This window comes from Poeciliopsis prolifica, unplaced genomic scaffold (assembly GCF_027474105.1).
Source record: "Poeciliopsis prolifica strain line A6 unplaced genomic scaffold, Auburn_PproV2 SCAFFOLD057, whole genome shotgun sequence".
In the NCBI taxonomy this organism is placed as follows: domain Eukaryota; kingdom Metazoa; phylum Chordata; class Actinopteri; order Cyprinodontiformes; family Poeciliidae; genus Poeciliopsis; species Poeciliopsis prolifica.
Window position 1 is genome coordinate 1,603,410 of NW_026562432.1, and position 26,450 is coordinate 1,629,859.

Genomic DNA, 26,450 nt, shown 5'->3' on the forward strand with positions numbered 1-26,450 from the left:
TTTTTGAAAGACCATTTAATAGACAAAACCGGGTGGGCACACACACACACGCACACACACACACACAAAGCTGCAAGGCTGTTCTCTTTTCTCATATAGATTTGTATTCTGCCCAGCTGATGATGGAGGGTATGCTTCCAGACTGAGCTGCTTTAATGTTTCTGATGAGGGAGGCGGGTTGAGGGGTTCCAGACTTATTTCTTACTCTGCAACTCTGCCCTTGTGTCTGACAACAGATGATGAGACTAATCAGCATCAGATGCTGCGGGGATCCACTGATACATACATCACACATGCTGTAAATACCAACAGATATGTGGAAAGTTATGTTTTTCATGTTACCCCCATGCCAGACAAACGTAGGCAATCTAAGATGTTATTTGCGTCTGTGAGGATGTTTTCATACCTGACGCATTCTGTCTGCTTCAAATGGACCAGTTTGTTTCCCCCATTGGTGCGGAGTTTTTGTGCACGTGTTAAAGCTGCAGTATGTAACTTATGAATTTTTTTAAATATATTTGTTGAAACAGCATGACAGTATGGTATTGGATAATCTGTAAAAAAAAAAAAAAAAAAAAAAAAAAAAAATCAACCTCCTAGAAACACCAATTAGAGCCCAGAGGCAGGTCTTAGTGCTGTCAATCACAATCTCATGTGGTGCTGCTCTTTTGTCCCTTTGCTTTCTGCTACCGCTACAGTTTCTCTGTGTCAACAGATCCTTTTGTAAATGCTCAGTCTAGTTAGCATGGCTACAGATGATGGCAGATATAGTTTTCCAGTAGCTGTAATTTGTTTCTCCCTCTTCAGCACATTTAGCAGCAAGGAAATAAGTTTGATGAAGTCAGAAATTTTGAAACTCAGAAATAGTTCTAGGCAATTTCTGAAATTACTTTCACTTTCTGAGTTTTTTTCTACCAAATCTTCTACTTTTGAAACATAGAAATGTCCTTGTGTGTGTGTTTTTTTTTTTATAAATGTCTGAGATTAATCTAAACATTTCTGAGTTCTTTGGCAGAAATGTATTTCTCCTTTTTTATTCCATCTATAGTGGCCCTTGTGTGGCATTATAAGTTTCTGCTAACTGGACATGGTTTAAACTTATTTATCTTAAGTCCTAGGTGGGTCAGGGTCACTTCCAGTTCAACCCTCAGTACACTTCTTCACGCTCCAACACATTCACAGACTCAGACTGCGGGAGAACGGTTCACATAAGATAAAGAAAAGGTCTAACAGTTACAAAATATTCTCTGAGGTTTATGGCTCCATTAAAGAGAATAAAATCACTTATGCATGCACTGCAATAATTAACGATTATCCAGTAGATAAAACTTGTGAGAAAATGAATTGGAGATGAAGCAGCAGCTCCACCAAAGCATGGCTGTCTTTCTACACAAATGTGAATGAATGGCTGACCTTTGGAAGTGCCTCAAGTTAGATACTTTTATACCTGAGGTCCATTGCTATTAACCTTCATCCTAACCAGGAATTATAACACACAGCATCCTGAAGGTTCTGGCATTTTAAAACCCAGTTTTAAAAAGTTAGGATCTTCTGCAGCAGTAATGGATGAAGTCATCCATTCAGTCGTTTCTTTTGAACTGTTTATCCCTTAACTACCACAGAGGCTCTCTTGAGACTTTTGCTTAAAAGCCTAACAGAATGAAGGAGGTCATAGGTCAGGGTCAGGGAGCACTCCTGTGCTCTGAGCAATACTTAAAGAAAGCTGAGGAAATTTCTATGCAGCTGGTACATTTATTTCAATGTAAAAATTAAAGATCATAAAATGTTTTTTGTTTTTATTCTGAAAGCCTATTTCTATTTTCAGCTTTCAGAATAAACTATATATCATCTCGCTTTACAAGGCAAAACATTTTTTGAATATGAAAAATTAAAATAAGTAGCCCACTTAAAATATAAAGCTCCTACTTTGAGTTTGAAAAAACATAATTTAAATTGCTTTTAAATAATTCTTTTTATTCGATTTTAGATATTCTATGCAGAATTTTTTTTCCATTACTTTTATAGTGGAAAAACTAGTAATTTTTATCGAGTTCACTGAAGGATTTGCAAATAATAAATCAAAATTAAACACATTTTCAATCGAAAACCATGTAAAATGACATTTAATTCAAGAAATCCTTTTTGATGATTGAATGCATAGACATGATCTCAACACCAAAAATATCTTGTGTTTTTGATCTATGCCAGTAATTGAACCATCAGGTGCAAACTGTTATTTGACCCTTATTTTTATTGTCTAGCAGGTCATTCAGATTCAGCTGCTTTACTCACATATTAAAGAGTGTTGTTTCAGTAGGAAAAAAGTTGTTAGTTTCCTCAACATGATAATTTTATGTGAATGGAAAATTTTGTTGTTGTTGCAAGGGTAGAAAAGTGTAGTAGTCCTGATTTATTCAATTAATTGTCCATGTGCAACAACAGGTGAAGGCAAGGATGTGCTGCAGGTATAGAAAACTCCAAATACTCCTTTTCTTTAAGCCATCTTGCTAAATCGACTAAAAACTTAAAGAATAGTATTACTCAACATTTTAGCCATTTTGAGCAACATTGGTAACACTTACATAGTAAGATTAGAGACCTTTCTTGATGAGCACACGATGCATTTATAAAACATGCAACATGACCTTCATGTTGATTTTGTTGTCCCAAACTGCTGGGAAAAGACGAAATTTGGTGTCAGACTCTACAGTGATTGGTCAGTTAGCAGCTTCAGCTACAGCATAGAAGTTGGTGTAATGGAAGAACACACGCAGGCGAAGCGCTGCGTTGCTGTGAGGGGTTGTGAAGCTCAGGTCGGATGTTACTGGCTTGACAGATATTTTTAATTTGATCCCCCGGGAAGAAGTTGGTAATGCCACTTCCTCTCTGCTGCACACCTTCCCCTTTGACCTTTCCATAACACTGAGCATATTGAATTTCAATAGACTGTAGGAACTGAAAAGGGGAAACAGGGAAAATTAAATCAAAGGGGGTTTTCCTTGGAGGCTTCATTGAGTGAGTTTTTTTTTTTTTTTTTTTTTGTCTGGAATGGTTTCACCCTCACCAGTTTGTTGTGAAGCAGCACAGATATGTGATCAGAGCACTTAGTCTGAAAGAGCAGCGTTTGTTCTGTGGCCTGAAAGGAGTGGGTAAGTAAATACAGACCTTCATCACTGTCTTCTGTGAAAGATGGGTGTGATTCTGAGGCCTGTACTGCTTTCTGTGTTATTCTTTTTCCCACCACCACTGGGTGTGTGTCCATGTTACTGTCCCAGCCGTCCAGTATGTTTAGGCTTTATGCAGTAGAGTAAGTGCATGCCCCTGCCATATTGGGTTTCTGTAGAACAGGTGGGGCAGACTTTGCGTCATCTGTGATTGGGTCAAGTATCATGGCTTCTCCCTCATATCTGTCAGTCCCACCAAACCCCCACTGGCCCTCCTACAGATTCCCACAGTGCAGTGGGCCTCACTCTGTTACAGTTAGAATGTCCAATGCAACCCAATGTCAATCTGTTTTCTGCAAACAAGAATCAGAAAGTGTGGTTTTCATTTGCATTGAACTCTACTAACAGTAGTCAACACGCTTTAGAATCCTTTGTTGCAATAACAACAGAATTCTGCACCATGTTTGCTAAAGAAAGGATCCATGAACCACAGTTTAGTCAGGTTCTTAATTTTATTAAGAACCTGATTAATGTGTTGGATTTTGACTGCGCAATTTCAACACACATTTATTGTTTTTATATTTAAAATGTTACATAGTTACTCTGATTGTGTGTTTGGGCTTTTTTCTGCAAAAGGCTAATAAAACCCTAGTCATGTATTTCAGATTCTTATTTGTGATGTTATGTGTTGATAAAGTTCAAAAACTTTACATCTTTCAAATGCATATTTAAAAAAAGCATGACTATTTATAGTAACATTTGGAAAGGCCCCTCCCTTCTGGATGATAATTTTTCTACCTTAGCAGGAATATTTCCTTTCCAGTTCACAGAGAGGCGTTTCTTTGTGTTGGTCTAAATTCCAAGAAAAGACAATGGGTTTTGTGATTACATAAGCATTTGGACGTTTTTACATTTTACAAAGTCTTGCATATGTAGCAGAAAATCCTGACAACGACATATTGTGATACATTCAATTTGTACAACTCTTTGGCTTAATAGGCTCCGAGGAGCCTGGATGAACTCTAAGGATCACACAGTTATTAAAAACGTATTTCTCTTCTTTATTTCTAGTCATGGCTGAGGATGTATGGGTACCTACCCCAGGCCAACCGACAGATGTCCACCATGCAATCAGCTCAGATCCTGTTCAATGCCGTCAGTGATATGCAACGCTTCTACGGTCTGGAGGTCACCGGTCAGATGGACGCTCAAACCATCAGGTCAGCACTGACAGTTTCTATAGACACAGTCCTTCTCATTCACAAAAACACGCGAACCAACGGTTGACTCGGCTGTACGGCGGAAGCATAAAAGTACAACTACAATGTCAGGGACTTGAAGAAAACACAGCAGGGCTTGTAACGTCATGCTTCCTTTCATCTTTTCACTTGGGTCCTTCATATTTGAAATGCTCTCCTTCCTGTTTCTGATTTCTTTGAACCTGCTCAGTGCCATGAAGAGACCCCGCTGCGGTGTGCCTGACAAGTTCGGAGGGCAGATCAAAACCAACGTGCGTCGGAAGCGTTACGCGCTCACTGGACATAAATGGAGCAAGAGCCATCTCACTTACAGGTAACAGAAACAAACTGACTACTTTAGAGAAGCTAATTCCATAGTCACTTCAGAGTTTTCTTTTATTGCTTTAATCTGACTAAATCACTCGTTCTACCTCTTCGTGCCCCTTCAGCATTCAGAACTACACTCCTAAAATCGGAGAGTACAACTCATACGAGGCCATCCGACGGGCCTTTAGGGTCTGGGAGGGAGTCACCCCGCTGACCTTTGATGAAATTCCCTACCAGGAAATCAAATATGGACGCAGGAAGGAGCCGGACATTATGATTTTCTTTGCTTCGGGTTTTCATGGAGACAGCTCTCCTTTTGATGGAGAGGGTGGCTTTTTGGCTCACGCCTACTTCCCTGGACCTGGGATGGGAGGGGACACACACTTTGATGCTGACGAACCTTGGACCATTGGGAACCACAATGTGCAAGGTAATAAATCATGGACTTTAAGGATTTTAGTCATAATGTCTCGTAAACATGATGCCCTCTGGTAGCAGAAGCATGAAACTGAAACCAAATTCTAAGTTCAAACCTCTGGCATGGGTGGGAGAACTCTCTCAATTTTTCTGACATTTGTGGTCCATGCTGGATCACAAGCTTATGTCTTGTTTATTACAACAAAACGTAACGTCAATATTTCACAAAATGATGCTTCGCCAAGCATTGTTGATTCACCCCAAACCAGTAGATAGAAACACACCTAACTCACATTTTTCTTTTTTGTTGTTTTTGCAACCTTTCAAAAGTTCTTCATGACTGGATGGTAACACATCTTGTGACTAATCTGCACCTCTGTTCCAGGTACTCCTTATTGTGTCACCAATTCATTTTTTGTACAAAAAAAAAAAAGAAAAAAAGATGGCTACCAAACCTTTATATCAATGGGTTGTGGTGTAAAATACACAAAATTTTCAGATTCTTTTGCACTTTAAAGAACTTCAATCAAAGTCTAACCCTTACCTCGTTTCCTTTAAGCTGTCATATTGTCATTGGCACAACTCCTAACACTAATTACATTTCCTGATGCAGATACCAAATCCAGCCTCATGCAGAGCTTGGGGCTTAGAGATTTTTATTTGGGTTTGTGTGTGTGAGATGTTTCAGAGTTGATCACAGGGACGGTGGAACGCCACAGTAAGTGGGAGAGTGTTCCACCCGGGGAGATCTGCAGACCGCTCCCCTGGTTTGGACACGCTACTTAAACAGCTTTAAAGCAAAGTACAACCAAATTACTGTCTGCCTTGACACACACACACACACACACACACACACACACACGCATACTCACTCATTTAATTATGAAATGTTTGCTGCCTTCCAGGAGGGTTATGGATGAAAAGTAGCGCCTTTTCAGAAAGCATGAGCCTTCTGAGCTGAAGTTGATCCAGAACCTGATTGTGACAGTTTTAATGCGAATACATGCAGACCCATTTAATAAGCTACAATGTTATTGAAGTCCATTTACTTTATGAACTTTATTACAGAGTGAAACACATTATATAGATTAACTAGACACAAATGGATATTTGAAAACCTTTAGTTCTGAGTTATGATAATTTTTCCACTTGTTTCCGAGAGAAACATGATATTTAAAAGCAGACTATTAACATCAGACTCATAAAAACAGAAATGTGGGGTTCATAAAAATATATATCTAATACCTGTTGTAATTTTCAAAAGGTACTTTTAACCCGACAAATAAGACTCATCATGTCGTATATTCCATTTATTGAATATGTCTGCAGCTTATTTTTCCTTTTTGAGTTCTGTAGTAATTTAGATAATATTGAGCGTAACACCAAACTAACTTAGTTTCCTCAAACACTGTTCTACAGAGTTAAGAAAAATGAAACTTAAGGTTTAAACAGCAGAGGGTGAACCTCAGTTTGTCTCCTGTTAAAGACTCCTGGCCACAGAGTGAGCTCTCAACGTGTTTTGAAAAGTGAATAATGGTGTTATTAAATCAAAGATTAGAGGTGTGAACCTTGTGATGCACAGTGTGACTGATCAGCCCTGCTGGTTTGAACCAAACAACTCTTCCTTTTCATCCAAAAATCCCACGCAGACATCACATAACTCACTGCTTTTGAACAGCAGGAACAGGCTTGGCAAAAGTCAGAATTGGTTGTCAAGGTGTCGCTTTGGCCTTTTCAACTCTGGGAACCCGTTGTGTTTTTTTTTTTTGAGAAATACAGTTCTCTAAGGCAAACTAAGTTAAAATAAAACACAGTTGATAAACACCTCACCGGGGTCAGAAAAAGCTCCATTTGCTTCACTTCCTGTGGTGATTTGAGTTTTCTGTGTGTTTATTTTAGGTTTCTGTGTCTTTTGAGTCTCTGTGTTATCCTGTCTTCCCCTTGATTGTTCCCAGGTGTGTCTCGTTCCCTGATTATCCTCTGTGTACTTAATGTCACCTGTGTCTCTGTGTCTTTGTTGGGTCTTTGTCAAAACTGTCTGGTGTCACGGCGAGTCGGCTGGTCTTGTTTGTTTTGTCCATCGTGGATTCCAGTTGCTACCAGTTGAGGAGCCTTAGCTTTCTGCTTTCTCTTTGTGCTGCCTGGATTATTGGACTTTATATTTTTGGAATTTATCATTAAAATCCTCATTTCAACTTGGGTCCTCAGCGTTTGCCTCACCACCCATATTGCGCATATTGTGACACTTCTAGCACTATTTAAATCTGTTTTTCTTTTTGAATGGACGTCTCAGTTATCTCAAATTTGAGTTTTACCTGCTCTCTATTCATAAAGTCTTAAAGACATCTCAAAGAAAGTTAAAAAGAACATTTAACTTCATTGGAGGATTTGCACGAACACCCATTCTTTCACCTTAACTTTGCTGTTAAGCTGTGGTGAAGTACATCTTTCATTGATGGTAACTCGGACACACAGAACACACACATTGCTTTCAGAAATGGGATTAACATTAGCTGCAAACTTTACAACAAATTTTAGCTACAGCAGATGTGTTCTGGCTGCACATATTTTGCATGTGTTTGCCACTTATTTGAGCAGTTTGGATTTGCTTTTGAACAAATTCTTGACTTGCACTGCTTCAAAATTCCTACAGGACTTGAACATGTCACACTGTGCGACAGTAATACCCGTCAGAGTGCACAATAAAAGATGCCAGCCTGCTTGCCTCGCTGCTATGTTACTATCATTCAGACAGATCACGCTGACACGTGGGTCCACCAATAGACGGCAGGCTCTGGATGCTAATGCCCTTATTATTAGAGTTAGACTGTGAGAAGAGGAGGAGGAGGCAGAGGGAAAGGAGATGGCAGCAGAAGTGAGAGAAAGAGGACAAGAATTAGCTTGGTTGGAGCAGCAGTGACACTGCAGGATTTTCTTAGACAATATCAGACACTGATATTTGTCATTGGCGGTCTTCCACTTTCTGTGGCTGTCACAGTAAATGACAACAGGCCTTCGGCTCAAAACGAGAAATTTTCTTTCACAATGCAATATTTTCCATGCAATTTGCAGACAGGTTCTGATGGACGCTGTTAGCTTCCATTTGCTGGAAATAAATTCTGGAGCAATTTCTGGCCATAACGGCATATAAAAATGAACCAGTTTCTTGTTATGGTAAAAGCCTTGGTAAAAATGTTGATAAAGGGTTAATAGAGGAGCCATGTTAGGATGACTTCTTGAAGGTGGAGCTTCAGAAAGAGTAGGAGTTTTTCAAGAGACAGGGGCCCAATTTCAAGGTGTTAAATTAGGAGGTAAATATTGTATTTATTTATACCTGTTAAGGTATATGTAATAGAAATGTACTTTATTTCTGTTAAACAAATAACAGAAATTTATTTATTTAAGTTTCTGTCAAGGTATGTTAATGGTTCTACAGTAATCATGCCTTAATAAATGAATCTTATCATTTCCTGATATTATAATCTGAAACCATTCAGTTTAATAGAAAAAAAAACAGTAAAGAAGAAAATGTAAGGGAGTGAATACATTTTCACATGTACAACAACACAAGCGAACAGATTGAAGTGGTGAACTTGCATAACTCTGATTTAGCTTCACTGGTCTAACATCAAGCTGCACTGAGACATTTGAGGTTTCCTGTCCCTTTCTGCGTCCAGCTGAAGGGTCGCCACAGTTACCTCACAAAGGCCTCTTTATCTCTACCCAGAGCTCACTCTCTCCTCGTTCATCGCCGGCTATCTCTTGCACTCTATCTTGTCTGTTACTGTTCTCCTCCCTGAAGTGTTTGCTATATCAGCGTTCCATGAGGACTTGCATGTGACTCGGAAAGTACACAAGGTGGTGGGAGAGCAGGGAACGGGGGCGGGAGGCAACTCTGAGAGGAAATGAACAGATAGACCAGATCCTTGTGTTTTATTCTCTCGTGCATGCACAGCATTTTCTTTAAAACATGATGTCACTCATGCCAATATGACCGATCAGTGCAACTCATTATGGATCAGACAAAACACTTTGCAAGTTCAAAGTTCATTGGGGTTCACAGCACCGGGTGAAGAACAAAGAGGCATAGAGTTAGAGGAAATACCCTCCGTTGTTTTGGCTTCCCTTCAGATATGAACCTACAGGAACATGTTGGAGATAAATGTGTTTACCTTTACGAAACTCTCTCTCCTTCTTTTCTGACTTCTTCTGATCTAAGATGAACAATGTGTACAATGCCTCACTGCAAAAACACAAAATATTACCAAGCATTTTTGATCTAGCTCCTACTGCAAATATCTTAGTACTCTGGAAATAAGATAAAACTAAATTAAGAGTAACTTTTCAGCATAACAGGAAGCTTATTTTAGGTCAATAAATCCTTATTATTGATAAAAAGTACTATTAACACTGGCAGATTATTTCACTTATAAAATAAATTTTTCCCATGTGATAAGTGAAATACTCTACCTATGGAACCAGTACTTTTTAAAATGAATATTAAGGGATTATTGACTTAAAACACGTGTCTATAACTTGCTGAAATGGTATCTGTAATCAGTTGTGTTGTATTTCAAGAGATATTTGTACCAGCAACTGGACCAAGAATAATTATATTCTGTGTTTTGCAGTGTGCATGGGGTCATTACTTCCTTGACCTGTTTAATGGACAAGAATGTTTGCTGATTCATATCAGCTGTCATTAGCATAGCTGTGTCTGTTTGATCACTGAGGAGAAACAAAGGGACAATCTGTGTTATACGTGACACATACCGATTTCCCTCCTTCTGTCCCAAAAGCTGCACAATAAAAGTAAGTCTTGATTTAATCTCCTCTTGGGATCAATAAAGTAATAGAGATTTTTTTTTCAAGCCAAATAATCTCTGAGGTTTCTTTTAGACATCCTCGGCTCAGTGGTTAGTTCCTGGTTATAGACGAGTTCTGTGTTGATCCAGGTAATGACCTGTTCCTGGTGGCGGTCCATGAGCTGGGCCACACCCTGGGCTTGGAGCACTCAAGTAACCCCCTGGCTATCATGGCTCCCTTCTACCAGTGGATGGAGACGGATAACTTCCAGCTTCCCGACGACGACCGACAAGGCATACAGCAGATCTACGGTAACCTTTGACCCTTCCACTCCACTATTCAGTTCATTTTTAGTTTAAACTCATATTGGAAATAAGGATTTATGTATTTTTGCTCGGGTTATGTCAGGATATGCTTTAAGAAAAGTAGAAAAAAATAGAAATCTCTTAAACCTGAGTGTTTGAGAAAATCAGTGTGCAAAGTCTTGCTCCAAATTCTCAATTTGATATGTCTAGACTTTGACTAAGCAACTCCAACACATGACATTCTTTGACCGAAACTGCTGCAACTAATTGCTCAACCTTTAGGTTCCCCCATACTTCATCCAAAGTGCAGCAATCAAGGCAACCACGTCCCTTTCTCCACACCAGACCTGCATGGAAACAATTCCACAGAGCTCTGTGCAAGAAGCCCCGAAAGAAATACAGAGTTGGCGATGTTGTTATTTGTCTTCCACTATCCGGATCATGTATCCACAGGAGACATTAATATTTATGAGTGTTTGTGTGACATGGTGAGGAATTATGTACATTTGTAGGATTCTTCACTACCTAACTAGTATAATAATAAGACTATCAAATGGCTAAAAACTACTGGATGGAAATTGGGACATTGTTGGGTCATATATACTGAAGCTGAAGTGCATGAAACATCTGTTAACACAAGCTTTCAGAAATCTTGTGAACATGCATCAGTTCGAATGAACTATATGGGAGTCTCTTCAGGCTCCTTTGTTTTGCAACCTCCAGTCATTTGTGTGCATTCTGTCTCCAGCCATGTTCTGATGAGGTTTGACCAGCTTTCCCACAGCATCATGTTACTATTGTGTCACACTGTGAACAAGTTGAAGGTGTGTTGACGCTCTAGTATGTTTGCGTGAGTCATCTTAACTTCTGTTTTTACATCTTCACAAGCAACAGACAAAAATTAGTCATGTTTAAAGGCGAAGCTTTAGTCTTCAACTTTTTGTCATTTTTTTTCTTAATGTATAAACATGTTTACTCACAAATTGATTGTTCATAATGATTACTGTGATGGATTTCCCAAAAAATAAATAAATTCAGTAAGTAAAAGGTTAATTTCTATACTATGTTTTTTAGATTGAATTAAATTTGCCATTTCCTCAGGGTTGAGAGTATATCAAGAGCAACGTACTGTAATAGACATGATCAATCAATCAATCAATCAATCAATCAATCAATCAATCAATCAATCAATCAATCAATCAATCAATCAATCAATCACGTTTATTGGTATAGCACTTTTCAGAAGCAAGGCAGTTCAATGTGCATTACATCTTACAACCACAAAAATAAGAAGTCATATAAGCATCATGCAGTCACTAATTGAGAAACTAGTAACAATAATTACATTTTGAGGAGTGCCACCATTAAGATCATCAATACACATCAGATATGGTCCAATTATTACTGTTCAAAAGCAATCCTGAATACTTGGGTTTTTAGTCTAGATTTAAAGGAACTCAGTGTTTTGGCTGTTTTCCAGTTTTCTGGAAGTTTGTTCCAGGTTTGTGGTGGATAAAACGGGAGTAGTCCCGTCACCAGTTTAACAGTATGTCAGATTTTGAAAACAAAAAATGATTCAATATTTATCTATCAAATGATATGAAATGCTTATTTGTTTTTCAGCCATATTGTCCAGCCATACCATTTCTGGTATGGCATATCGGTAAAAGTTGAGTGTTCTGCTTTGGATCAATTTCACAAGTTAAGGAGAACAAACAGGAGAACATACTGATCATCATGCCGACTCAGCTGACCCCTCTCTGTGACTCTCTCAAGGTCAACTCAACGGCGTTCCCACTCAGGCGCTACCCACCGTGCCGGCTCGCCGTCCAGAACCCAGACCACCCCAGAATCCCCCCCGGGGACCACCCCGGACCACCGACAGACCTGACCACTACGGGCCCAATATCTGCGAGGGGAACTTCGACACCGTAGCCATGCTGCGCGGAGAGATGTTCGTTTTTAAGGTAAATTCTTCGACGAAGCTTTAGGTTCAGGTTCAGCACCCGACCGAACATGAGGTTTCATTCCTCATAGAAAAATTAGAGCTCAGAAATGGAGTCCTTTGAGAAAAAGGATGTGTGGCACGGCCAAGAACAGGTCTGCTTTCAATCAGGGCTTTGTGGATTGTAAACTAACAGGCCGGCGCTCTTTTATGAGATACAGGCCCTGCTGGAAGAGTTGGGGGTGTTCAGGTGTTTGCTTTAGGAGCCTCTGGACTCATACAAAACATTTAAAAGGAGTTAGACATGAGTAAGTTATTACCTAACCTCCTAGCTTTGTCTGGCTGTTCACTTACAATCTCATCCTTTGGCTGTTGACTGTTTTTGTTAGATTTTCATATTTCTCACAAGACATTTTTTCTGATACTATGGATTGCAGTCTTGTGGCGGTTTGTCATTATGAATCAGCTGTGCTTTAGCAACACTTACCGGTCACTGATGCAAGAAGTCCACGGGAATTGTTTCAGGGCTAGAGTTTACAGAAATTTCAGCAACACTTAGCTGTGTTTTGGTGTGTCCAGGACTTATTTGGTGATAGTCTGAGAGCAGCAGCACAACATGAGTAATGATGTTTCAGAGGAGGCGCTGCAGTGGCTGCATCAGTGTCTCAACATTATCCAAGAGCGATTCCACTGGATCCCAGGAATCCGCCGAAATGCAAACAAACCAAAACATAAAGCGAGGAAAGAGTCACCTCTTGACAAGAGTTGCATAAGAAACGTAGATTTTTAGAGGTCTGTTCCGGAGCTGGTCCCTGCTCCTCACGACACATAGATCAGTCTGTGAGCATCTCTTATCTGAGAGAGTAGGTGTCTTTGATGCAGAGCAGCAGACACAATGACCTGACATCTGGCTGCCTGGATGTGTGCTCCACACGGTCCGAGAGTTAGGTCTGCGCTTCAGGGTTTCATCTCAGACAGCTGACTCCCATTTCCTGGATCCCATCCAGTCTTGAATGTGATCTGAGGCACATTAAAATAATAAGAAAGAGAAGTCCTGCCCCTTTTCATACATGGAGCAAAAACAAAAATCTAAGAAATATTACTGAGTTTGACTCCTTTTGAATAATCATAATTACTTCAATTATAGAAAAAAATCAGTTTTTTAATAATTTTGTAGCTAATCTTTAATTTGTTCTTTTTTTTGTTTGTTAATTACATTTGTTGGTTATTGGCTGAAAGTCTGGCAGACCTTCTCAATGAATTTTTATGAATCTCTGGTAAACAGATGAATCCATTCTCCTCTGTCCTGCATGAAGGACGAAACCAGGTGTGCTTGCCATAAAGAAGCGAACGCCGAGCTTTTTACTGTTTACAGATCAAGAAGTTTCTTCCACTGACTCACCATTTAGAAACGATCAGTCTTCTGGTGAAAGTAGGTCTACTGGAATCAGTAGCGCTTATCTGAGATCTTAATGCGCATAAGCCAAATTTTACCACATTTATGGATAGTGGTGATTTCCATTGTTTTGTGTTGTTAACCTGACAGTGAAAATTACAAAGCACTTTATGAAAAATGAGATGTAGTAGAAGAGTGACGAGCAGAGAGGGGAGTAATGGGCTGTGATGAAACCATCAGACTGTTATTAGCCTGTCAGTTTTCTGCTGTTGCTGTTTTATTGTCCGTTCTGCTCTCGTTATCCTTTAGCGCTCAGTTTAATTGGCATAACAACCACAGATTTCATTGTGTTTGATGTGTGTTAAGGGTGTGAAGACAAACAGAAGCTGCTTTTTCTAGCATGTTCTAAGTAACACCAGGACTCACCTGCGATGTTGAACCCTGCAGGGTCGGTGGTTCTGGAGGGTGCGCAGGAACAGGGTCCTGGATAACTACCCCATGCCCATTGGTCACTTCTGGAGGGGTCTGCCCGGCGACATCGATGCAGCCTACGAGAGACACGACGGTCGGTTCGTCTTCTTTAAAGGTAAGCAGAATGTTTGCAAAGACACACTGAAGCATGCTGCCCAGTGGTCTATTTTATACAGGTACTTTACTGCAGCCATTACTATTATTGTTTTTGTTTGTTTGTTTGTTTGTTTTTGTGCTTGAAATAACAGGAAATAACCAGCTATTTCCTGGAGTGTTTTTTAATAATTTTAATAAAGTGGAAATACAGCAACTGATTGGTCAGAGCTCAAGATCGGCACATTTTCAATGATTGGCTCTGGGTAGTGATCAGAAAATTCATCAAAACTAAGAACTACCAGTTTTCTGTCTACAATCAACAGCATGCTCTTATGCTTTGGTGCATAAATGGGAAAAATCTTGTAATATTTTCATTTTCTGGATTCAAAAACAAAGACCTTTCAGCACATTTTTCTTGTTAGGTCCTTAAAGTTATTTGTAGGAGGAAAGTAATTGGACAAAACTGGAATCAACCAATTAGACCCCAAACTTGGATCGTATGGGAAAAGCCCGACGAGTGGATCTCTGTCGCCAAAATCAGGATCTCTGTCGCCAAAATCAGTTTTTACAACTTTGTGTAGCAACACTTCAAATAAAAGTTTTAAGTAGATGTAGATGTTTAATTGAGTGAATTAATCAGATTTTAGTTGAAAACCATATGTCATCAAAATAAGCATAATCTTCAATTCAAAAACCCTTTTTGCTTTAAAATAATTGAATAAATGGACATATGAGCTCATCATATGTCTATGTTTTGAATCTGCAAGTTCTCTAATCATCACATTTACAAAGTGTTATTCTACCCATTCAGACTTCCAGTGTTTCAGGAATCCCTGATTATTCATTTAACTTCTTTTACAAAGAAGTTTAATACTAAACATGATGCTGCTTCATGTTTAGCATTGAGATACAGTTAGGGCCAGAAATATTTGGACAGTGACACAGGTTTTGTTATTTTAGCTGTTGACAAAAATATGTTCAGAAATACAATTTATATATAGTATGGGCTGAAAGTGCACACTCCCAGCTGAAATATGAGAGTTTCCACATCCAAATCGGAGAAAGGGTTTAGGAATCATAGCTCTGTAATGCAGAGCCTCCTCTTTTTCAAGGGACCAAAAGTAATTGGACAATGGACTCTAAAGGCTGCAAGTAACTCAAAAGGCCTTTCCCTCGTTAACCTGTAATCAAGTAAGTAGTTAAAAGGTCTGGGGTTGTTTCCAGGTGTGTGGTTTTGCATTTGGAAGCTGTTGCTGTGACCAGACAACATGCGGTCAAAGGAGCTCTCAATTGAAGTGAAGCAGAACATCCTGAGGCTGAAAAAAAAGAAAAAATCCATCACAGAGATAGCAGACATGCTTGGAGTAGCAAAATCAACAGTCTGGTACATTCTGAGGAAAAAGGAATTGACTGGTGAGCTTGGGAACTCAAAAAGGCCTGGGCGTCCACGGAAGACAACAGTGGTGGATGATCGCCGCATACTTTCTTTGGTGAAGAAGAACCCGTTCACATCAACTGAGGTCCAGAACACTCTCAGGGAAGTAGGTGTATCTGTCTCTAAGTCAACAGTAAAGAGAAGACTCCATGAAAGCAATACAAAGGGTTCACATGTAGATGCAAACCATTTATCAATTCCAAAAATAGACAGGCCAGAGTTAAATTTGCCCAAAATCACCTCAAGAAGCCAGCCCAGTTCTGGAAAAGTATTCTATGGACAGATGAGACAAAGATCAACCTGTACCAGAATGATGGGAAGAAAAAAGTTTGGAGAAGAAAGGGAACGGCACATGATCCAAGGCACACCACATCCTCTGTAAAACATGGTAGAGGCAACGTGATGGCATGGGCATGCATGGCTTTCAATGGCACTGGGTCACTTGTGTTTATTGATGACATAACAGCAGACAAGAGTAGCCGGATGAATTCTGAAGTGTACCAGGATATACTGTCAGCCCAGATTCAGCCAAATGCTGCAAAGTTGATCGGACGGCGCTTCACAGTACAGATGGATAATGACACCAAGCATACAGCCAAAGCTACCCAGGAGTTCATGAGAGCAAAAAGGTAGAATATTCTGCAATGGCCAAGTCAATCACCAGATCTTAACCCAATTGAGCATGCATTTCACTTGCTCAAATCCAGACTTCAGACGGAAAGACCCACTAACAAGCAAGACCTGAAGGCTGCGGCTGTAAAGGCCTGGCAAAGCATTAAGAAGGAGGAAACCCAGCGTTTGGTGATGTCCATGGGTTCCAGACTTAAGGCAGTGATTGCCTCCAAAGGATTCGCAACAAAATATTGAGAAAAAACTTTTTTGTTTGGGTTATGTTTATATGTCCAATTACTTTTGAGCTCCTAAAATGTGGAGTGTTTGTAAACAAATGTGTACAATTCCTACATTTTCTATCAGATATTTTTGTTCAACCCTTTAAATTAAACGTTACAATCTGCACTTGAATTCTGTTGTAGAGGTTTCATTTCAAATCCAATGCGGTGGCATGCAGAGCCCAACTCACGAAAATTGTGTTACTGTCCAAATATTTCTGGCCCTAACTGTACTATTTTATGCTGGAATATCTTCACTATTAGCTTAACTGCGCTTAGCACAACTTAAACACAATAGTCTTTTCCATCGTCCCATCTGGTCGTTTCATTGAAGAAAAAATGAAGATTACAGGTCAAGGGAAGCTGCTTTGTCTCTCATCGCTGTTATTTGAGGATGTAGCTCGTGCCTCAGATTCACAGGCTTACTGGAAACATTGGAGTACAAATGTTCCTCTTGGAACTTTTGCACTCAAATGTTCCAAGTATTTGCTACAATGGTTGTGTTAAAATTTTAACGCATTAAAATCTGTGTAATTAATTAATCAAAATGAACACATTTAAGTCCTGGACCTAATTTATACCCCGAACTTTTAGATGCATCCCTCTTTCAATACACCTGAGTCAAAGTCAAAATAGACCCCAAAGCTAAGCTAACAGTAATAATTTTCACTTTCAACAAATCATATTCAAATTTGAATATGATTTGTTCGTCTTCTTTAAGGATTGTACATTTAAAATTAAATGTACAATCCACTTAATTTTAACAGTGGTAGTTATCAAAAATGTGTCCTACTCTCCATATTCTAAACTACACATCATTCACTGACTTTCTTTGAAAAGCTTATGAACCTTCTGGGTTCCCTCTAAGAGAACTACAGTACGTAACGAACTCTGCATAAATCTTTCTCAGTGCTGCCTGTTATTTTATACTGTCAGGCTCAGAGAGCAGATAGCATTTTATAGCTCTGAATGGAAGTTGCTGAATGAAAAAGGAAGCGTTTAGCCTTTAGCTCTGCCTCGCTCTGTAGGGCTGCATGCTTTGGGGGCAGCTGTTGATAATGAGGAGAATGATGTCATTGGCGAGCCTCTCGGCGTGACAGTTGGCCGTGAGCCATTAGTGAAGGAAGGGCCAGACAAGGAGAAAAGGCGCTGGACAGAAAATCAGACCTCACAGCTCAATATGAAGAAGGGATGTATATTCCTAGAGAATAAAACCCCCATCTGATCAGTCAGTGTTACTTTTTATTCAGTCACTGCAGTCAGTTTTCCTCTCATGCTTGTGTTTTTGAAATGCGGCAAGAATGATGTAAAATGCCAATTACTGCTCTACATCTTGCGGTGACTCGGTTAACAGACAGTTTGCTGCATTTGAGAACATTTGTTCTTCAGTCACCAATAAAATTAATTGTCAGTAATGTCAATGTCAGTCTGAATTTCACTGATTGTTTTTCAACTTTATGGATTACAGACTTATTCTGTGTAATTCCTCATTGTAATTGCAGCAAAGACACCCAATTTGTTAACCTCATTTTATACCCACACTCCACTATTTCATTCTTTCATACTTTCAAATCAGTTCATTTATAGACTATGACAGATTATTTCCCCTGATCAAAATAGCTCTATGCAACTTCCTGCTAGTAGATCTTACCCTACTGACAGGAAGTGACTATATTTCTGTATAGTAGCCAACAACAACTTTGTAGCATCAGTTGAAATGTCCTCTAACAGGTGGTAATTGACACATTGAGGGTACAAAATGTCCCATACCAGACAGCTTTATCTTGTAGTCAAAAAAGTGTTATGAAGTGGCAGAGGGCCAAACCGTAAAGCTTCCTGATATATTTGGGCATTAGTCAGCCTGCCAAGACAGAACCTACTAGGCTGGTAGAGGGATTGTTCAAAAATAAAGAAATGAGTCAAACGTAACAATACTGAAATTTCACACTAAATATTAAATACTATTTTTAATACCATGGCAACATTTTTTATAGGCACAATGGGGAAATCCTTTAACCTCTCTAATTAGCGCAAAACCAAAAAGTAGGTGAGATTTTAGCCCTTTTTTAGAAAAATATACAATTAAAAAATATCACTGTGCTATTTGTCTAAACAGTAGGCAAGATATTTTGTGTAATTAATAATACTGACCTTTTTAAGTTGCTTTCAAAGGTCCATGTCACTTGCAGTGTTAGCTTGTAGCGTTACAGATTACATTTTTTTCCTGTTCGTCTAATTTTGACGACTACAAAACATTGTATTTGTATTTTACGGACACATTCGCGAGAAGCTCCTGCAGAAAGAAATTGGTTAATTTGAGTAAATGAGAATAGGTCATTTTATATGGATTGTGATGTAAATTAGTATCTTTGAAGAATTACTTTTTCTAGAATCAATTACATTAAGACATCAAAATGAACATAATGCTGGAACTGAGCACCTCTGTCTTAAAACTTAATGTTGTTAAAACAGTAAGATCATTCTTTCAGTGAGAATAAAGCTGTAGTCTGCCAGAAGACCAGCCGTTCCTTATGTATAATTACTAACCAAATCCAAACTTCTCATATGGCATATCCGCTGTTGATGTGTTCTGATTACCTAACAACACATCATTTGTTCATTTTTATTATGTAAAAACTTGCATAAAGGCTGGGTTTCTGTGATTGTTCTTGACTTGAATAACCAGAAATGCATGAAAGAGAGCAAGTATTTCTGAGCCTGTCCCAGTACAAAAAACCTTGTACCTGAGGTTATGTAGGATATATTTGCCTGTGAAAGAAAACTAACCCGATTTCTTCTCCTTTCTCCCTTGTCTTCATCAGGAAACAGATTTTGGCTCTTCAGGGAGGCAAATCTGGAACCAGGCTACCCTCTCGATCTGGTTGATTATGGTCGAGATATTCCCTACGACCGGATAGACACTGCAATCTGGTGGGAACCGTCCGGCTACACTTACTTCTTTCAAGGAGACAGGTAAAGTAGCCGACGGTCTGTATATAAAATGCATCACCATCCGTAATGCATAGAAATGTATCCACCTCATTGTGCTAATGTCCTGAATCTTCTTTCAGTGGCAACATGTGCAGTTTGAGTTAAATGCACTTCAGCTGATTTAGAGAGGTTTTCAGTTCACTATGAGCTGTTTAAATACTAACATGCCAGGAGTATCAAGCCTAGTTTGGCCATGCATAGACAATTAACAACCAGAAGCAAAACCTTTTTTCCACCATTGTGTTCAGGTACTGGCGCTTTGACGAGACGTCACAGTCTGCTGACAGAGGCTACCCAAAGTCAATCGATGTCTGGGACTCTTCAGTGCCCTCTTCTCCGAAGGGGGCCTTCCTTAGTGATGATGGGGGTGAGCTCAGACAGAATGAAAGGATTTATTCTCTGTGTGTGTTTGTGTGTATGTGTGGAAGTGCCTGAAGAAGAATGAGACTTGTCTGAAACAAAGAATCGGGGTGTGGTCAAGTCTTGAGTGACCATTACTTAATATCACTAGTGTTTCTGTTGAAAGTGAAAAAGACAAACATGACATACTGTCGTAATTTTAGGGTGACGCATTCTAATGTTTTTGCATGTTCCAGCATACACCTTCTTCTATAAGGGCTCCAAGTACTGGAAGTTTGATAACCAGCGTATGAAGAGCGAACCAGGCTATCCCAAGTCCATCCTGAGAGACTTCATGGGCTGCAGTGTGGACCTGGATCCCGACAGAGACACAGACTCCGGACGCAAATACCCAGACCTAAACCGTCCACCGTTCAACCCAGACGCTGGCCGTGATGCGGACAAGGGCAAAGGACGGGATGGGACAGACCGCGAAGGCACAGACTCTGACAAAGGCAAAGGCTCGGACAAGGACAAGGACGAAGATTATATTGAGGGTCGGGAAGAAGACACCAATGAGGTAGACGTGGTACTGAAGGTGGATGACAGTGAGGAACGAACCATGAATATTTTGATGGTGACCATCCCTCTGGTCTTGGTGATGTGCATCCTCGGATTGATCTACGCCATCATCAACACGCTGCAGAGCAAAGGGACGCCACGGCTGCTAGTGCACTGCAAGCGCTCCCTTCAGGACTGGGTCTGACCCTTGGCTTGAGGAGGCTCTGAACTTTACATACCTCCCCCTCCTCTCACCCAGATCTCTTTCTGGTGATCCATCTGTGCTCAGTGGTTGCTGCAGCTCTTAGTAAATGTGACACTAGATCCATGCTGATCCAGTACTGATAAAAACTACAATCGAACATACATCATGTCTTACATTTAGAGACACTGATACACCACCTTAACCACCTCCCTTCGCCCATGGTGCTCTACAGTGCGTTGACTGTAATCTATTTATGACAGAACTTTGCACATTTTTTCTTTTCATGTTGTTTTGGTTCCTTCTGTGTGAGACTTCATGTTATTATTAGTTCATAACCAGGAAAGCTGTTCTGCTCTCTGTCTTCTCTGCAAGGCCCTCCTCCTTCCCTTGAATCTCAACGGGGCTTTCTGTTTGAGGATATCGTAACATCTGCTTATGTCATCTCACAAAGGGTTAACAAACAGTGTAGACAGAGCACTGGGTTTGAAGCTTGGTTGATAATCAATTCTGTCATCACATTTAGATGCTTGTCTGCAGTGTAGTGTATCAAAGACATGCTGCTGGGTTTAACTGGAAATGGTTAACACAGATTCAGCAGAAATCTTGGAAATTTTTATATCTCGCGTGAGGCTTTGCTAAAACCCTCTGACTCAGGCAGTTACAAGACAGGTGTTTTCCAGGGTGGTTTTGGATTTTTCTTACATGATTGATGACTTCAGCCCCCCCTACCAACAAAAAAAAAAAAGTTCAGTCCTGCTCATCTGCTCAACAGGGTTGTTGAAATAACCAGGTTGACACTTTGGTGAATCCATGGCTTTCCTTTTTTTTCCCCTTTAGAACAGAATCCACCGCGTTCATGCTGACAGATATTTTAGAATTCAGACATCTTTGAGAATCTTCAGCAGGAAACATGGGCTCCAAATTAAGACTTCTCGAAACCTCTCGTTTTGTTGTTGAATTGATGAGTGTTATTAGTTCATACATAGTTTATACATCTGTGCTCTGGAAACCACAATGGAAGAGCTGTGGGCTGCATAACATTTTAAAGGTCACGACTGGCAGGAAATGGTGAACAGCGTCAAAGAAAACAGGAGCTAAATTAATTTTGGGCGATTAATTTAGCCGTAGCTGTCATCCTTAGTTTTCATGTAATGCTGCCATCGGTACCCCTCACCCCCACCTCAAAGTGAATCAGAAAAGCTTCATTGTGCCAGCAGTTATCCTAACTTCCACAGGCCATGTTAGGGTAGGGGCCAATTTTATTTGCCACAGATCTAAAACACAACACAAAACAAACACGCTAATGTCCAGATACTAAAACTCTAAGTTTTAGTATCTAAAACTAAAACTTAGTTTTAGATACTAAGTTTTAGTATCTAAAACTAAGGCTAAAACTCTAATATTTATGTGGTCTTTTTGGAAAACACTGGCATTCTTCTCCTTTTCTCAAAAGTGATGAATAAATTACAGATTTACAATCTCATCTAGAAATCATGACTTAAAATAAGATTCAGATTGCAGTAAACGTTGAGTATTATCAAGCAAAGCTTAGCATTCCTGCTTTAGCCGCTTCTCAGCTGGCTGGACCATCTTTCTTCCCATATATGGGAACAAATATAAAGACTTCTCTGTCCTACAGGAGAACCTGTTCCCTTTACATTCAGGTCAGGCTTATCCTCAGTCTGCCTCTTCTCTGTCAACAATCAGGAATTTCCTTTGTGCTGCACATGAGGAGGAGTATTCATTATCTGAGAGAACCTTAACCTTAAACCGTAGCAGAGCCCAGCTAATGTTCCACACACTCCCAAACATCCTGTCTGTCCAGCACAATTCAAGAATGATGACCTGCAATCTTGGTGTCAGAACAGTGGGGTATCTGGACACACCAGGGTGGGCTCATGTGACCACAGGCTAATCCTCCCCATGAAAAACAGCAGGTGTGCACAAAATGCCGTTAACCCCCTGGACCTTTCCCTTAAATCCTTAAGTTCCCTTGTATCGGAAAGCTCCTTGCTCCTTTTTCATCTTGCAAGAACAAAGGATGATGTCTTTCTAAAGCAATCATTGGATCAGCCCTTAGGGCAAATTAAACATGTCAGTAAGTGTGCAATTGCATATTTTTCCTCTGCACAGTTGTAGTGGAATTAGATTTTTAGATAAAGTGAATCTTTATTCACACTTTGAAAGGACTGCTAACCATAAAAACCTTCCATATGTTACATTTTGTTTTGTCTCTTGACATGGAAACTGACTTACTTGAAAATGACTAATTCAGGTTGTGAATTGAACTTACAGTTTGGTGTTAGTATCTCCACCGTCACATTGTAGTTTAACGGTAAATTGGAGTTGTGGTCCTCTGAAATAAATTGTTCCTTATCATTATTCTGATTTAGCATCTAAAGGTGAGTCAAGCTGTTGGGTCAAGCTTGACCGCAAATGAAGAAAGGCTTATCTATAAGGAAGAAGCATGGGGACTGATGGGTGGAGCTTTGGCGGGTTGCTCAGATGTAATTGGGGAGTGTCTGACTGTCCTACAGCTGAAACAAAGGAGGGGGGAGGGGCGGAGGGAAGGACGTTGACTTGGCTTCCCTCGGGCTACAAAGTGTAGATCTCAGGAATAAGGAGGGCTGGATGAAAGAGGAGAAAAAGAAAGAGGGGCCAATGGAGGCAGATCTGTCTGAAATTCTACCAGCATCCTGGAAACTCAATCACAAAGAGATTTATTCTAGAAGTCTCTCACTCACTGCTCAAGTAAAGCCACTTCCTGTATACTGTTTGCACTGTTTCACATTTTGTCACACTCACAAATTTCCGTGTCTTTTTGGTATTTGATGTGACGGACCATCACAAAGTAAATCTGGAAAGGGCTGGAAAGTGAGGCATGCTCCTGATGTCGATGCACAGAGGAACAACATTTTGCTGCAGTTACAGCTTCAGGTCTTCTGAGGTTTGTCTCCACCAAGTTGGAATCTCAAAGGGCTAAAATGTTTGCGTATCAACAACAAAAAAACAATATCACCTAAGTTTTAAATCATTTAGCAGTAAATTATCACAAAATATGTGGATGTTTGTGGTTCCAGCACAATAAAATGTGCAAAGGTTGAAGAGGAAGGTATAGCTTTGAGTCTGGCCGTTGACCCTGAGGCCCTCTGCAGTGTTAAGGTGAAGGCTTGTGTTGGTGGGACACCTCAACAATTAACGGCTCACTCAGCCTGACAAGAATCTGGAGATTGATCTAAGGCAAGTCAATCCTGGTTGCTTCGAAACGGTGTCCTGTGTCCATTTCTCATCCCCCTCATCATTAATAAGTTGTCAGAGGGAGTGGTTGGCGGACGCAGCTAATCAGCGCTAAAAGCACCGTCCTCTCCTGTCCTCCCTTTCCATTGGTCCAGCTGGGACATCTGCGAGTACTCAGACATCCCAGTGTCTGGACAGGCTCAGAAAGTGCACACTCACCGCATTAGACACTAAGTAGCAGATAGAGTTCATCAATCTGCCTTTCCTGTGACCTCCAAACAACCACTTTAAAGAGCAGAGAGCCAGCAGAAAGATGACTGAGCCGATGCGCCTCAGAGATCTCCGCGCTCCGCCAGTTCCAGCATCTTCTTGTTGTTCCGTCCCACTCAATGTCTCTGGACACCAAGCGCGAGACGAGTATTGAAAGAACTCTTGTCAGAGGTGATTGATGAGCGTGTTGAAGTGTTCAGTTAATCAGCCCTACTCTCCATCAGCAAGCTCTATTTTCTGATAGTAAATCTCCCACCCCCTCTGCATGCCCGGCCCCAGAAGCCCGGGGGAATCATCACAACAACAATGGCCTGCTCTCTTCCTCTCCCCTCCCTCCATTTTCTCTCCTTCGCCTTGGATGCATACTCGCACAAAAACATTATTGTCTCCCTCAACCCAATCTCAGCCCACCTTCCCTTTAGGAAACCAGTCCAGCCTTTTTTTTTAGATCAGCTGTGAGGGAATTTGCTTAAACAAACACTACCTGTCAGCTCTGTTGCTTTCTTTAAGGCCCGGACCAGGAAGCAGGCGGTACACTCCTAGGGTCTCAGATGCCAGTGTGGGGAAGACTCGGACATGCTGAGCTTTCATGTGTCTCAGGATGTCTCTGTGTAAACACGGCATGCTGAGCGTTCCTGGCTCAGCCCCGACGGCCCAGCTTTCAGCACAGAAAGCCTAACGCCTCCAATTCCATTCCACTGCTATTTAGAAGGCAGCAATTAGAGGCGGACCAATCGGAGATCTGTACCTGATATGCAGCTTCCGCTATTTTTTTCTTTTTTTAAAAACGGTGGATATATATGTAGCCACTTCCAAGAATAAGGGGCTTGTTGAGCCAACACCTCCCTTTGACGTCTCCTCTGATGGCGTAAAAATGGTCTGGATACTTAAGAGTTCCACGTCTAGTTGTCCAAACAACTGTTAGCATTGCATTAGTAGCAGCTTCTGTGTGTTCCTTAGCAACTCTGAAACATTTCCTTTGGTTCATGCGGCTTTCATTCACTAGAATCTCAGCACGAGGAAGGATGATGAGATAAGAGGACGACATGCAGTACATGGGTCAAGAGAACTGGACTGGACTCACACGACGCCTCAACGTTAACAGTATTTCTGAATTCAGCATGTTTCACAACTTAGAGCGGTTCAAACATCAATCAGATCAAATGCAGCCATGTCGCTTCAGTTCATCCAGCTTTCCTGCCAGTCTGACTTTATGCAGTGGCCTGAATGAAGTGCAGACATGTCTCAACGAGTCAAAAATGTTCCTTTTAATGGTCTTCATTTGGTTTTTATTGTTCCTCCAATTTTATTTCTGAACATTTCGCTGAAGGTAAACAACTGACTCTCCGTCAGTGGCAACTTCCACGCCAAAGAGTGTTGTTTGTTGTTGGTGTGACCAGGTAGCACTGGTGTCCAGTGCATCGATTGGTCATCAGCCGGTTTCTCCGTGCAGCTCTGTCTTTGCTGTCACACCTTCGCTGAAGACGGACGGACAGCAGAGGATCTGAAGAACATACTGCCTCACTTTTCATTTAAGTCAGCTTTTGTAGTTTAGATTGGTTGGGCCCCAGAGCACTGCAGTTTGCCCAGATCCTCCTGTTTTCCCAGAATGCCCCTCAGCTTGCTCACTGAGCCCATCCACTTGGAAACCACTCATTTTAAATGGCCACTCCACTAACTCTCCATGGGAATGGAACAGAAAAGAAGGCTTCCAAATGACTTTCAGAGCCTTGAGAGTGCAACAGATGAGTGATCATCGTGCCTCTAAGGACATTCAAGACTGGTCGGCAGGCGTCCTAATAAAACTGCCTCTATCCTCTAGTTGCAGCTACAGTAGAGACTGGCTTCACGCCGTTTGACTGTTTCTGTTATTTTCTGTAAAATAAAGAATTTCAGTTTTGTCTCTGCCGGGGATGAAATGATGTGGAAAATGTGTTTTTATTTCATTGTTTATAACATTCCAATGACTATTTTGGATGTTTTTTTTTGTTAGATTTTTTTTTTTTTTACATTTGTGTTGTGTTCAATTCTAGTTTAGTGTGTTAACAAGCCATGCTGGACATGTACACATTAAAAAGTGCTCTGAGAAATGGAAGAATGGTTTTCTAAGCTTTTTTTCCCCCCTGTTTGTGGAGCTGAAACAGCAAAAATGCTCCAGGGCTTATCAGAAGAAACTACGATTCCACACACACACAGAGCACACACCCTCCTCTCTTCCTGTGGTGAGGTCACTGTCCAGGAGGGCCCAGCTTCCTGTCTCACACGGGACAGGCAGCAGAATGGTCTTGTAGCCACTGGAAGGTTTACGGTGGGGGTGAAACAGGCTGGCAGGATGCCAGGAAGCCACATGAGCTGCG

General features: G+C 40.6%; 1 protein-coding gene across 2 annotated transcripts in view; it reads left to right on the top strand.

Moving 5' to 3' along the window:
- mmp15b (matrix metallopeptidase 15b) overlaps positions 1-26,210 on the top strand; it is a 32,503-nt gene extending 6,293 nt beyond the window's left edge. For both annotated transcript variants that reach the window (XM_055060034.1, XM_055060036.1), the window contains 9 exons: positions 4,236-4,384; positions 4,614-4,736; positions 4,852-5,159; positions 10,102-10,263; positions 12,034-12,224; positions 14,046-14,184; positions 19,313-19,463; positions 19,730-19,848; positions 20,078-26,210. In XM_055060034.1, the coding sequence (XP_054916009.1) occupies positions 4,236-4,384; positions 4,614-4,736; positions 4,852-5,159; positions 10,102-10,263; positions 12,034-12,224; positions 14,046-14,184; positions 19,313-19,463; positions 19,730-19,848; positions 20,078-20,586 (1,851 nt within the window). In that variant the 3' untranslated portion in view covers positions 20,587-26,210. The remainder of the gene's footprint in view (positions 1-4,235; positions 4,385-4,613; positions 4,737-4,851; positions 5,160-10,101; positions 10,264-12,033; positions 12,225-14,045; positions 14,185-19,312; positions 19,464-19,729; positions 19,849-20,077) is intronic.
- The last annotated feature ends 240 nt before the right edge of the window (positions 26,211-26,450 follow it).